We start from the raw sequence: 14,723 nt of genomic DNA on the forward strand, positions 1-14,723 counted from the left end.
TAGCCACGCAGTGGGATGACTGGAGCTGTGGGCTCCGTGCAGAAAGGCTGGGTATGGGAAATGGGTGTACTCAGCCAATGAGAGCCAATATACGTGGGACTGTTTGCTTTTCAGCCTAACTGGAAATGGTCCCAGGTCCAACTCTATGGGAGAAGTTGGCCACTGAGTGGCCAAGTGATACTTTAAATAATATAGCAAGCTCTGCAGGGAGTGGACTGCCTGAAACTGACATTTACTACGTGCTGCAGTTGTCTTCAAAATTCTCAGGACTCCTATAGCTCTAGTTGTTGTTTTAGGGCAGAAGGGCAATTGATTAGATATTTCCTTCCCCATGTAAGTAAAAGGAACATTCTTTTTCCTTTTCAACTCTACTAAAAGACAAATCCTAGCTGAGAGACCTTGGTTCTGATATCAAAGTTTTAGAATCTACTTGTTTAGTATCTTACTTTTCCCATTATCGATGTGGGTGATGTGAGAGATGTGGGCAGAGCCCTGGTCTGGAAGTCACGGCCCCTGGAGCTCAGTCTGGACTCTGGCACTAACTGACTGGGCAATCCTCTGGCTTTCAGGGCTGGACTTGAAGAGCTCTAAGAACACCAAATAACCACCATGGCCTCATGCTTCCTGATGCTAATGATGGGTGACAGCATGTCTCTTGTAAACCATAGATGCTGAAAGGGGGAGCAATCTCTGTCCCTTAGTGGGCAGGCCTTGGGACTTTGGGAAGATCCAAAGAGAGGGAACTGATGCAAGATGCTACAACCTCAGAGTCAGAGAAAGAAATGATGATCTTAATGAGAGCTCAGCTGGAGGGGCTCTAATGGCCTGGGGTGAGGGTGGGAGGCGGTGGGTGGGGGTGAGATTTCAGCTATAGGAGCCTGGAAGGCAGGTGACTGCTATTGGCTCAGTCCAGGTGCTGAATGGTGTGTCCAACCATCGTGGGGTCTGTTGTGGGCAGTGACCCAAGTCTCCTAGGTGGAGGACAGGCAGCTGAGATGGACAGAGCTGGGTGTGCAGCAGGTGCAGAAGCTGGAGCTCCCGAGCCTATCAGCATGATGGCTTTTTAGTTCATGAACAGTTTCCTCACCTTAATTGGCTCTCTAGGGCCCTGGGAGTAGCACTGGCACCTCAGAACGGTACCTGTTACTGGGAGAGCAATTCCCCTGGTACTGGGAAGGAGGCAGGCTGCATGGGGGTAGCGGGGGTGGGGGGAGGAATGTGCTAGCTGCTGCCAGCACTGCTTGGAAGGATATAGCTAGAGTAGACTTGCTGAGCCTTCCCTCAGTTCAAGGTAGCTGTAATTGATGGACAGGGTCTTGGAGGGGCCCCCTGTCTACTGGAACTCTCTCATTCAAGGGGGCCAGTCCTGGTTGACTGCTGTGGAGGCTAGAGAACAGGAAAGACCCTTGGAGCTTATCTCTAATCCCATGCTGCATAAAGGGAGCATCAGGAGTCCAGAAAGCCTTAGAATCCTGCTGAATGCCATAGTTATTACAGAGCCTGAAAAAAAATTCAGCTCCTTTGCCTGCCAATCCAGGGCGTGCCTGGACTTGAGGGCCAGTAGGAGCTGCAGACCTAGAGTAGGCTGCTGCCCTTGGTTCTCCCACTGTCACTCTGTCCAGGCCCGGTTGGAATTGGGAACAGGGGCTTTGCATGGAGTATGTCAGTGCAGTCCTTGGATTGACTCTTGAGATTTGACGTGAAAGAAGTAGAGGTGCCAGTCTATCAGATGAGATGAGCCTCGATCCATCCTACCTGTACCTTCTGCATTCCGCTATGGGCTCTTTCTTGGCCCTTCATGAAAGCTGATTTCGCAGTTGGGTGGTCCTACGAACATGAGCTCTGAAAGCTGTGGACCATCATCTCCTGCCTCAGCTCTCGTGTCAGGTTCTGACTTGGGCTAGGATGGGCCACCTGGCCCTGCCCCACACTCTCTGGATCCCCTTGCCTGACATCACTTCACCTCTTGAATCCTCTAGCTTCAACCCTGATCACTCTCTTCTGTTGTGGGCCTGCTGCTCTAGCTACCTAAGAGGCTCTTGATTGCTTACGGTTCAGAACAGACACTTAGTGTGGCCTTCAGGTCTCTTTCCGATCTGACTCCAAACTAACTTTAGAGCCTCACCTCTGTCACTCCCCTCCATGAACCAGCTTTACCGATCTTTCCCCTAGAGGCCTCACATTTTGACATCTGCAATCCTCTGTTCATGGTATTCCCTCCTCCTGGAATACCCTCTTCTTGTTCCTAATGTCCTACCCCAGACGGAAGGTTGGCTCAAGTGTGACCCGGTTATCAGAACTTGGGCATGCAGGGGTGGAGGTAGACTTGGGAATAAGCAGGATCCCCATTACCAAGATTGAACCCCAAAGGGCGAGGCTAGAAGAATTGAAATAGCCATTGCTTTAGGCTAGGGACCAGCAAACTTTGTCTGTAAAAAGCTAGATAGTAAATATTTTTGGCTCCGTGGGTCCTATAGGCCCTGTTACCACTATTCAGCTCTGCCACTGCAGCGCAGATAATTCGGAAATGGATGGGCATGACTGTGTTCCAGTAAAGCTTTATTTCCAAAAAGGAGCATGCTGTGGTTTTCTGACCCCTGGTTTAGGCTCTGCCTGGGGAAATGGGATGGATTTGAACTTGTGAGTGGCATCAAGTAGGACTATCTGTGTAGGAGCCAGGCAGGCCAGAATCTGGGAGGGACCTGCAGGTAGGAAATAGTGTTAGGATGAGGCCTATGGGGGAAAGGCAGGAGGACATGGACAGAGTTAATTTTGGCTGCAATCTAAGATTGTTGGAAGGAGGGAAGTGGGAATTCTGGAAGGGAAATTCGGGGACATTTTGTGAAGGGTCATGACCAATTTAAGCTATTCTCTAGGCAGCGGAGAGACATCGGATACTTTCAGTCAGTGGAATACAATCAAATCTGTATTTTTGGAAAGTTATTCTGGCTTAGTAAGAAGAATGATTGGAAGAGACAAGACTGGATGCAGAAAGCCCTGCTGGGCGGTCACTGCAGTCGGCCTGGCCATTGCTTCCAGCTCACTGGTCCTTGAGCCAGTGCCGTCTGAATGCCTAAGAATCACTTGGGTAACTTGCCAAAAATATATAAATTCTTGGTCCCACACCCACACCCAAGAGATTTGGATTTGGTAGATTCAGGACTTGTAACAGACCCTCCAGATTTGTGAATCACTGGTCCAGCAAAGCAGGGTGAAGCCTGACCTAAAGAGGCTACTGATGTCAGAGAACATACAGCACACGTAAGATGGGGTTTGGGAACAGCGCTCTCCCTCCCTCTAACCTCTGGTCCTGACAGCCCCTCCAATGACTCCTTTTTCTTCACACACCACCACTCCCTCCCACAGCCTATTTTGGTCACACCCTATTGGTTCTCTTTGAAACGACTCTTCTGTCCCTTTCTTTCCATTGCTGCCCTTGTTTGGGACCCCACTACTGCTAAACTGGACAAGACTTCCCCCTGACCCCCCCCCCCGCCCCCCCTCCCCGTCCCCAGTTCATCAAGATAATCACAAAGCCCAGCTCTGTCCCTCTCAGAGCCTTTGCTTTTAGGATAAAGGTCAAGCTCCTTAGCTTAGCATTCAGGGCCCTTCAGGAACTTACTGTCCTGACAGTTTTTCCAAGCATCTTCCCTGCCATTCCCCACCCACGCGTTTCCTGTGCTCTCTGCTTTTACAATTATCTTGTACTTGTAGCTTTGCCCCCTCCTAACGTCTTCCCTCAACTCGACCCTGCTTTTCCTTTTCTCTCCCTGCTTGTGTTCGACTGTTATCTCCCCGGGGTGGGGGCGGGGAGGGTAGAGTTAGCTGCCAAGGGACACCTCCCAGGACCTTTGTGCATCATAACTGTGTGTCTTCCCCATCCGAAGTCCTAATCCTCCACTTGTGACGGACAATTGGTCACTATGGCAACTGGCTGTGACGTCACAGGATAAGGACTTCAGGTGAAGTGGCAGGAGCAGGTGAGTGTGTAGGAGATAGATTTTAATGTCTGTCGAAGGTCTCCCCCCCACACCCTCCTTCCGTGCCGGGGGCATGGAGGGCTATCTCGGGCTCCTGCTGATTTTTAAAATGATGCGGTGAGAGCGTGTGCCTGGCATCTGCGTGCTGCAGCAGTGTGGGGCTGACAGAGTGTGTCAACTTGAGCTCTGGGTGTGCAGGCACCGCTGCTGCGTGAGCCTGTTATTCCGTTCTGGATTGCTATTTTGATACCCAGATTGCATCATTCTTCCTACGTATAAACAGGGGGTCCCCAGGGCCCTGCAGCTACTCACTTCTCCACCAACACTGTTGTTGTGATGAGCTCTATTTAAATGAGCTGCCGGATCGGGGCCGATCCCAGCCATACATGAGCACTGTCATTTTGGGGAACATGGAGGGCTGAAGGATTTCTGGATCGAGTCCTAAAAGGCTGAGAGTGATGGCCTCCTGAGCCGTGCAGAGGGCGGCAGAGCTAGTTCCTGAAAGTTGAAAATCTCGTTTTCTTCCTTCTGAGCTGCTATTCCAAGGCACCCAGAGGATTAGGAAGGAGATGCAGCTAGGAAGAGAGTCGCCTCTTTGAGGTCTCCCTCTTGCTGTTCAGTTTGGGAAATTGCTGCAGAGCCTTCGAGATAAACAGGAACAGGAGGAGTCAACCAACCTTTTCTTGCAGGAGCGTCTCAGGTGAGCTGGAGAAATGCAGCCCCGGCTAAGAATGTATCAGAGGAAGGAGAGGACCCAGGGTGCTCCCTTTACCCCACCCAGGACCCAGTTCCCCAAGGGTTCGGCCCTGCAGCCCCGCCGGCTGCAGCACGCGGGGTGGGTGTGCCCAGGCACTCGGTGAGCACCGTCCTCTGGGACCTGTGGTGGTCTCACCTGTCGCTCTTCTGACTTCTCTCCCAGGTGCTGCTCTCATCACAGGGCAGCAGGGCCACAGGTAAGCCTGCTGGCAGCCAGGGGCAGGAGCAGCAGTCCCCTTAGGATCAAAGTCTGCCTTTCTAGCAGGGACTGGGCATCTCGGGAGTGGGAGCAGTGTGTCTCTGGAGGGGGTGCTGCTTTGAGTTATGGGCTCGAGGAGGGCTGCAGGGGCTTTTGTGGTGGGGGGCTTAGCTGGTGCCTAAGTACCCTGGGGCTGCCCCGGGGTGGGAGAGCGGGAATGGGTGGTGAGGATGGCCAACATGCCAGAGGATACCACCAGAGGGGCGGTTGGTTGGTTTGTTTTTTCTCCTTGCCTAGTGACTGACAGAGGCATAAGGAGGTAGAATATCTTACTTGTGGTTCCAGAGGTAGGTAATCAGGGACTGCTTAGTGGTTCAAGGTAGCACCTATATTTTATAAGGGCTCCGTGGCTTTCAGCTAAGTCCCTCCCTCTCCCTGGGCCTCCACGTCACCATCTGCATGGTGAGGGAATTGGCTACATGCAAAAAGCTAGGTCCATGCAGCTTTGGTTCTACAGGTGAGAGCTGGAGGAGGAGCGTCAGGCTGCTTCAGAGCGCGCCACTGCGCTGTGGGAGTCAGAGCTTGGGCCCCAGCTGTAAAGTTCCTTGGAGCTGTGGACAGGAGCTGTCGAATGAAGGACTTCTTAACCCTCAGTGGGCTGCATAGGGTCAGCCTCAGACTTATGCGCCTGGGGTTTATGGGTCCCTACCTGGTGGGCTGAGCTGACCCAATGCTAGCTTTCTTGAGACCTCCTTGGGATTTCTCTCCCAGCCTAGTCCCCTGGTCCCCAGGTTGCCTTGGCGCTGCTGTTCATGTCTGAAGGGTGGGCTACCCAGTCTTGACCCCCCTCCCTTGCTGCCTCACTAACCCTGAGCTCAGCACACTCTAGGCCCCGGCGGCAGTGGTTGTGGTGCCGACGCTCAGGCACCCTGAGCCCTTAGCTCCTGGGTGCTTCAGTGGAGCGGGGAATTAAGGGAGGCAGGATGTGTCCTCTAACTCACCACCAGTCCCCACGGTAGCTAGGTATCAAGACACCCTGCTGTCTGTCAGGAATCTGCCCTCTTCCCTTCCCTGCCGGAGGGGAGATACATCACAGCTGCATTCACTATGTTTCCTAACTTCTTTAAAACTGGACGGTCTTGCCCTTCTCAGCTGTGTGGTACAGGGAAAGAGCTATCCAGCTCAGGTACGGGTGCGGGGGATGCTCTCTCCAAGGTGCTGGTTCTCAAACGTGGTTGTGTATTGGAATCACCTGGGGGATTTTAACAAATGCTTATGCCTGGATCCCACCTCCTAAAACTTTGATTTAGTTGGTATGGCCTGGACATCAGTATGTTTAAAGTGCTCCATAGGATTCAAATATGTAACAAAGTTTGAGAACCACTGGTCCTATAATATGAAACTATCCCCAGATTTATTACCAGGCAGAAAAAGTCTTCACCTGCCTTTTCTCAAAGATCGTATTTCTTAAAACTTGAAACACAGATGGGGCTGGCTCTGAGTTCCTTCTTTCCGGATTCCCATAATCCAAAGCTGGGTTCAGGTCATCATTAGAGTCTAATCATTATTATGGAATATTATATGGAATATATGGAATATCAGATCATGATCTCAAGGTAGTGAGATTGAGCCCCACGTCGGGCTCCATGGTGAGCACAGAGTCTGCTTGAGATTCTCTCTCCTCCCTCTACCCCTCCTGCTTGTGTGTGCTCTCTCTCTTTCTCTATCTCTCTGTCTCTCTAAAATAAATCATGTTATGGAATACTTATAATAAAATTATTGAATTAATTAAAACAAAACTACCTTGTTTACACTTAAATTAGAGAGCTTTAGCGTAATGGAAAGGGCTGAGGTTTAGAATCAGAGAGACTTGGATTCCAATCATAGCTCTGCCCCTGTTTTGTGTGATCTTTGCCAGGTGGCGTCTTTTTGGAGCCTCAGTCTCCCCAGCTATGAAATGGGGATAATGCCTGACTCTCAGAGGTGGTTTGATGATCAAATGAGATAACATGCATAAAGGTCTGGTGCAGGGAGTGGTGGTAAGAGAATCATCTGCCCCACACCTGCCAGGGACCAGAGTGCTCACTCTTATGACAGGTGGACTGAACACCTTGGGCTTTAAGAGCTTCTGTCCCAGGCTCCTGTGTCCCCAGGAGAACCTCTCGTGCCTGTGACTTCTTCTTTTGGGAGGCAGAAGCTGCACTTCCTCTAGGGATGGTTCTGTGTGGCCTTTGGGTCTTGGCTCTACATTGCTCAGAATTGATATTCCTGTGTATGAAATAAAAGCTTAAGGCTATTACTTGAATAATCCAAACAGAAAAACAGAAGTGCATCTAAATATTTTATGTAATCCTTTTTTAAAATATGTATTAATAACTATTAAATATTAAATGTTAAATATTATAAGCAGATATTTGGTTATTTTATATACACATCTGCAACCCTATGGGTTCATGTATTCCAGTTGTCTCAAATAAAATTTTGGGGGCAGCTGGGGGGCTCAGTCAGTTGAGCGTCTGACTCTTGATGTGAGCTCAGGTCTTAATCTCAGGGTCGTGAGTTCAAGCCCCGCATTGGGCCTCACACTGGGTGAGGAGCCTACTAAAAAAATAAAAAAATAAAAAATAAAAATAAGTAAAGTAAAACTTTGTTTTGGTATTCACATTGAAGAATGGGGAAACCTATTGAAACAAAAGCTCAAAGTTAACGCAGCTTGATGGGGGTTAGGGACCTTCTGAAGGAGGATAAGAATTTCTGGACAAAGACGTTGTGACCTGGGGCACGTGGGTGGCTCATTCAGTTAAGCGTCCAACTCTTGATTTTGGCTCAGATCATGATCTCAAGGTAGTGAGATTGAGCCCCACGTCGGGCTCCATGGTGAGCACAGAGTCTGCTTGAGATTCTCTCTCCTCCCTCTGCCCCTCCTGCTTGTGTGTGCTCTCTCTCTTTCTCTATCTCTCTGTCTCTCTAAAATAAATCTTATTTTTTAAAAAGATTTTATTTATCAGAGAGAGAGAGAGCATACAAGCAGGGGGAGGGGCAGGCAGAGGGAGAAGCAGGCTCCCTGCTGAGCAAGGAGCTCGATGCGGGACTAGATCCCGGGACCCTAGGATCATGACCTGAACTGTAAGGCAGATGCCCAACCGACTGAGCCACCCAGGGCCCTAAAATAAATCTTTAAAAAAAAAAAAAAGCTGTTGTGACCGAAAGAGAGCACGCATGTCCTCTGTGTCCGCTCTGGGCCCCACAGCCTCCCTGGGACCTGCTCGTACCACAGCCATGGTGCTCCAGCTCCGCTGTCTGCTGTAGCTGCCCCTCTTCGGTGGGATGAGCTATGAGATGTAGGCCCCTCCTAAGCCATAAGCCTGTCCCCTGACTAGCTGACCAGGGTGATAGGCAGGTCACTGTTTGGCTCTTTGCCCCATCCAGTCTTGCCCAGGGGAATATTTCTGAAGCTTGGCTGGAGGAAGCAGAGGAAGAGGGTTGGATAATCCACAACTTGCTGTTATTTCTGTTCCCTTCATTTTAACGCTCTAGAAAGTAAGGTTCAGGGGAAAGGGGTCACTTACCTGAGGTTACACAGATAGCGCCAGCCTGGGCCTGGAACCCACATCTCCCAATTCACAGCCTTTCCCAAGCACCGCACCTCTGCTCTGGATCAGACCTGATTCCTTTAGCATCCTGCCTGGCTTTTTTTCTGATCACCCTGAAAACTTCCAGATGACTTCTTACTACTTTCAGTGGCTGCGAGTACAAGGAATATGCACGGGATACCCAGACCCAAAAGAAATGTAATTGTCCAATCTGCTAAAAATTATGCACTATCCTTTAGTGCCAATTGTGGATTATTTTTATATGCAGACATATGAACAGATAGTTAAAATGCAATGTGATATTTGTCATACTAGAAGGATGTTCATGGTGCTGTGGGAACTCAGAAGAGGGAATAATTAACTCATCCTGAGGGAAATCAACCCGCTTCTCCAAGGTAGAACGTTCAAACAGGTTTGAAAGGATGAAGAGGAGTTTATCTGAAAAGGAGGGGAGAGGGAACGGCACTTTCACGAACAGAGTTAGGCAGAGGTTTGATATTGAGAAGACAGCAGAGATGTTTGCCCTGGCAAGGACACCAGGTGTGTGGCAGGTGAAGCTGAAGATGAGACTAGAGAGAGGGAAGGCCGGCTTGGAGGGCACCGTGAGCACCAGGATGGGGACTTGGGCATTTAAGGCCAGGGGCAGCAGAGGGTGTGCTATGAGGCCTCGTCTGATCTCTTCAGTTATTTCTCTTTTTTCATGAGGTTAATGAGATGGATGTTTGGGCGTCTGCTGCCAGGGGCTTAGCAGCCTTGTGGAAATCATTTTCAACAAAATCATTTCAACAAAATCATTTCTGACCTGGGGGTAGATGAGGAGGGTCTCCCCAGGACGAGCCAAGTGGAAGGGAGGGACAGTCACCCGATTCCTCTGAATGATGACACCTGTGAAGAACATTCTTCTTCACCTCCGGCCACTGTTCTTGACAGGCAGGAGAATATCTGGGAGATGGTAGATCCATGGCTCTGTGAAGGCTGGGGAGGGTTTCTTCGGTGGGAGGGGCTGGGGGGGGAAGGAGAGAAAGAGTATTGAATTTTTACTTTGCATGAAGTCGTGGATTTTGATTTTTCTAGGATAGATGAGTTAGCTGTTGCTGCATTATGAGACACTCAAGACTCAGTAATTAACAAAAACTGTATTTTACTGATGATTCTGTAGGTCAGCAACTTGGACTGAGACTCTTTGGGTGGTTCTTCAGGGCTTGGCTAGGCTTGGCTGTGCTCACTCCTATATCTGTGTTCAGCTGGTGGGTCCGTTGGGGCTAACTGGTTTATGATGGCTTCCGGTGAGACCCGGAGACGACCAAGGCATCAGTCTGCGTGGTCTCTCATCTCCCAGCAGGTCTAACCTGGGGTGGTTCATGTGCGCGGTCTTAGAGTTCTGAGAGCAGAGCAGAATCATACGAAGCCATTTGAGGTCCAGGCTTGGAACCTGTTCAGTGTCACCTCTGCTGTGCTCTGTTGGCCAGAGCAGGTCATGAAGGTAGCCTTGCTTCCAAGGGTGGAGGGTAGACTCCACCTTTTAACGGTTAGGATTGCACGAGCATGGATGCAGGGGCAGAAGAGCTTGTGGCCATGTTTTTGCTTGACCTCTCAAGACTCTCTGACTTCGATCACCTGGGAGAGTTGATAATTGAGGTCCTGGCCTTGCCGTGAATGGGATATGAGAGCTCTTTTGAATTCACAGTCAACATTTGCGGAGGATTAGGTGCTTTCTCAAGCATTATTTAATTGAAACCTCATGGCAACTCTTCTTTTCCCTTCCTGTTTTACATCTGAAGAAACCGGAGCACAGAGGAGCTAAGTGAGATTAAGTGACTTGCCCAACCAAGGTCACTGGGTGGTAAACCTGGTATTTAGACTTCGGTTGGTCTGACTGCAACTGCCAATGTATCATTTCGATGATATGAGTCCAAGGAGGTTGCGGTGGTTGTGCTGCATTCACTGCCATAGCCACCGCTTTCCAGGTCACCCGCATGCCTGGTCACAGGCACCTGGCCCCACTCAGGAGCCTCATTTCCTTGCATGCAGTGGGCTTCCTGCTCTCGAGGTGGGCCAGAAGAGCACTCTAGTCTCCAGGGTGGCTTATGTAGTCCAGGAACCCTCTATGCTGAGGAAAGTGTTGGAGATGGTTACATTTCTCTAGGGAAAGGGGTTAGGACAAGATGTTCATGTTCGCAGGTGAGACATACACTTGTGCGGTGCATGCAAACATGGCTAGATGGAGAAGGCCCAGCGAAAGCCCTCTGAGCCCCATGGGCAGACTGATTGGTATTGGCAGGAGTAAGAGAAAAATACCTCTAAGATGAGTAGGCAGGGAGGCCTTTACTTTCTCTGGGGAGAGTTTGCTCAAAGCTCTAGCTGTGAGATCTTTAAAGGCATTCTTCTGTGTGGGAACCTTAGTGGCTAGATCTATTCCCTGGGCTAAACTGACCCCTGGAACTTAGCCAGTAACAGGAGTTGGGCTCTCAGAGCTGGGGACTGAGGAGTGGGAGCAGCAGGAAGGCACCCAGTTATCAGAACCAGAACAGGGTCGGGCCTATGATAGAGTGGCTCATGAGGAGGGCAGGAAAGTAGGACCAGGCCTAGACAAAGATGCGAGGAGGTCTGTTGGGTTGACCCCTACTGGGATGGTCATGTCCAGAGTACCTAGATGGTAAGTGCAGGCCATGACATCAAACGTACTTCATTTTGGCATGAGTGGTATTGGCACATACCTTGGTGTTGTGTATTAAAAGGCCTCGTGTCTAGGCCTTATGTATAATCTGTCATGTTGCCCTGACTCTGCTTTTTTGCCTCCCTCCCAGAGCTCATCTCCTGTCCTGGGTGTAAGCGAGTATACCTTACCAGGGATGTAACTGAACATTTTTTTCTGCAGTGCGTTTCTACTGGGCGATCCAAGATGGCCAGGGTAAGTCAGGACAAGTAAAGAAACAGCTGATCCTTTTCAGAAATTTTTGGGGCCCCTGTCTATAAATTCACCTGTTCACCCATCACTTCATCTGACTTGTTACTCCTTCAGTTTGCCTGATTGTATATCCATCCATCCATCCATCCATCCACCCACCTACCCATCCTTCCTTCTATCCAAAGAGTATGAAAATATTTGAGTTGGGGAAAGTAAATTGGGGGTATTTTTCTCTCTGTCATAGCTCTTACTGGAAAATGTTAGTACTGAGCTTTTATTTCCTTTTTTCTCCCCCTGAGTTGAAACTTATACACCAGCTTGAACTAAATGGGTTCATCAGTCTTGCCTGTATTTCACAACTAATACCTTTTCCCTGAGTTTCTGAAGTTTTGCATCACTTACCGACTGGCATCTCCTGTTCCTCTCTCCTCTGGGGTACCCTTGCCGCTGCATTTGATCCATTTGGCCAATCTGCTTACTCGGTGCTCTATCTAACGCTTATTGAATGTCTGGCACGTGCCGGGCCCTGTGCTGGGTGCTAGGGAGACAGACACCCATGTTCTCTTTTCTTAAGGAATTCATAGTTTAATTAGTAAAACTCGTATTTCTCTTCTTCTCCCCTCCCCCACTGTGGGTTTGTCAGATGCCAGTACAAGGACACTGTCAGAATCCACATCATTTTGACGGCCTGTATTATTCAGGCCCAGACAGGCCAACTTTTTCCAGATCTCCTTTTTTACTCATGATTTGCATTAGCCCTGCAAGAGATTTGCTGACCGAGTGAATGAACGTCCGGACTAGGAGAGGACTAGGTTCTCCTGGGCGCGGCAGTTGTGGAAGCTCGGCTCTGAGAGTTGCCGTATGCTTGTTCTCTCTTGGCCGTATGTGATCATTTCTCTGTGTCCTCCCGCAGCTGTGGCTTCTCCCCTTTCGCAGGCACACGGAATTTTCTGTTTTTGCCTGTGCTCTCCCATCTCACTCCCTTGCCTGGCAGACCTGTGCTTGTCATTCCCTATCCCATCGGAAGTCACCTCCTCATGACGTAGTTCCTGGCACTTCCTAGGTTCAGCCCCTGGGAACCCCCTTTGCTTCCTTAGCACTTGGCGTGGCCTTTTATCGCAGCATCACCCACTGACCGTGACCGGCCGCCACCCCGTGCAGGCTGTGCGTGCCTGGGGAGCCCCACCTTGCCTTACTTACTCGGGTGTTCTCATCCGCAGCACGGGACTTGGGGGAATAGCCCCTGAGGCCGCTCTTGTTTTAGTCACAGAGGATGCTTTGCTTCACAAGCCACCATGCGGCCCTCCCAGGCGGCTCTCCAGAATTGACTGCCCTCCAGGGAACAGCCCTCCAGGCGCCCAGCCCCTCCCCGAGGCCACCCTGGAGGAGGATCCAGTGTGACCGCTGACCTCTGTGCTTGCAGAACTGCTCCGAGTGCAAGGAGAAGAGGGCGGCGCACATCCTGTGCACCTACTGCAACCGCTGGCTGTGCAGCTCGTGCACCGAGGAGCACCGGCACGGCCCTGCCCCCGGGGGCCCGCTCTTTCCCCGCGCCCACAAGGGACCGCCAGGTAGCTCTCGCTGCAGTCCTCCCTGGCTCGCGCGCCCCCAAGCAGCGCCGGGCGGCAGACTTCCGGAGAGCGGCTCGTTCTCACCTTGTTTCCCTACTGGGGGTGAGGGTAGGGGTGGCCTCCGAGCCTTTCTCAGGGGACAGGTTCACGCTGGGCTCTCCCTTTGGGGGGGGGGACAGGGAGGAGTGAGTGTGAGCGAGATGTGCAGGGAGAAGTAGTCATGAATTATCGTGGGAGCCAGCTGAGTTCCCTGCTTTCACGTCCATTCAGAGCCATCATACCTCACTTCTATTTAGTGACTTGCCTAATTACACAGCCCGGATCAGGGCTTATCCATTTGTCCACCCAGTGCCACTTGTTTTCAATGACAGCCTCCTTGACCGTCTTTGCCCAAGGTCCTTGAACCATGGGAGGGGTTTTACCTTTGTCGCACCCACAGGAACCAAAGTTAAGGATCCAGTGTGATCTGGCTTGGACCCCCCCCCCCCCCCCCCGCCAGCATCCTGGTGAATGAAGAGGTTTAGGTTGAATTTGAGAGGACCCACACTCTGCAGGAGATCTGTGTGCGGCAGCGGCAAGCACCTTCCGCACCCTCGGGCCGGCGGTCGGGGTGCCTGGGGCAAGCAGTCGGGGTGCCTGGGGCTGGGCATCATGTGATTTCTGTGCAGCTGCGCAAGTCCCGCCAGGCTCAGCTCACATTCTTCTTTGTGCTCCTAAAACCTCCCTGGCCCAGAGAGAGGCCTCTCCCGCTTGCTTTCCCTCCAAGCTCTGGGTCTCCCCTGTGTCCACTGAGGGCTGAGGGCTGCTCAGTGGAGCTTATCTGAGCGTCTTTCTGAGCAAGAGAAGCCCACTTTCTCTGTCTTCTCTGGCAGGAGTGAGTGGTGGTTCTGGGGACTTCGCCTTGTACTGTCCTCTACACACACAGGAAGTGCTCAAGCTGTTCTGCGAGACCTGTGATGTGCTCACGTGCCACAGCTGCCTCATGGTGGAGCACAAAGAACACAGGTGCGGTGGGCCGGCTGCCTGAAGGGGCCTTGGGAAGGCTCTGGACTCTGCTTTGCTAGCGCTGGGCTCGCGGTGTGTCAAAATCCTCTCCCTGCCTACGCCAGACTGGGGCCCTGAGGCTGCATTTTTTTCCTCTGCTCCCACTGTGGGCCTTTTCTGGAGAAGGCCTGAAGGGCCAAGACTCAGCGCTTTCCCCAGATGTAACCTAGCTTCTGTGGGCCTGGCTGGGACAATACAGTGGGGGTTCTTGCTTGGCTGGTGTGCTCAGAAGTCTCGGCCCTCCTCAGCTTTTTCTCTGCCTCCTCCTTTAGGTGCAGACATCTTGAAGAAGTTTTGCAAAACCAGAGGATGCTTCTAGAAAGTGTGACTACACAGGTGGCTCATAAGAAATCTAGTCTACAGACATCTGCAAAACAAATTGAGGACAGGTAACACACACTAGCCCCTCGCCAATGCTGGAAATGCTACGTTTCCTGACATCCTGGATCCTGATACCAGGCTAACAGATGTAGTACTTATGAAGAATGCAGGAGGTTAAGCAGATGTGGACATATGTCCCAGAAGGCATATGTCCTGGAACTTAGAGGTCTTGTGGCCACTGAAAGGGCTTTGGGTCATCACTTGGTAGATGGAACCACGCTAGGTCAGGATAATCAGTGTGAGTTTGGGCGTAAGCACATGCCTTCTGAATGTGGCCATGACATAGCCAGA

The 14,723-nt window shown here is 51.0% G+C and overlaps 1 protein-coding gene across 5 annotated transcripts in view; it reads left to right on the forward strand.

The window, feature by feature from the left end:
- The window catches only part of TRIM66 (tripartite motif containing 66), a 60,025-nt gene that overhangs the window by 13,246 nt on the left and 32,056 nt on the right, over positions 1-14,723 (forward strand). For all 5 annotated transcript variants that reach the window (XM_045803845.2, XM_045803842.2, XM_045803843.2 and 2 more), the window contains 4 exons: positions 11,336-11,439; positions 12,860-13,007; positions 13,880-14,012; positions 14,324-14,440. In XM_045803845.2, the coding sequence (XP_045659801.1) occupies positions 11,336-11,439; positions 12,860-13,007; positions 13,880-14,012; positions 14,324-14,440 (502 nt within the window). The remainder of the gene's footprint in view (positions 1-11,335; positions 11,440-12,859; positions 13,008-13,879; positions 14,013-14,323; positions 14,441-14,723) is intronic.

Source organism: Ursus americanus, chromosome 16 (assembly GCF_024610735.1).
Source record: "Ursus americanus isolate L20-20 chromosome 16, mUrsAme1.1.p, whole genome shotgun sequence".
Lineage (NCBI taxonomy): Eukaryota > Metazoa > Chordata > Mammalia > Carnivora > Ursidae > Ursus > Ursus americanus.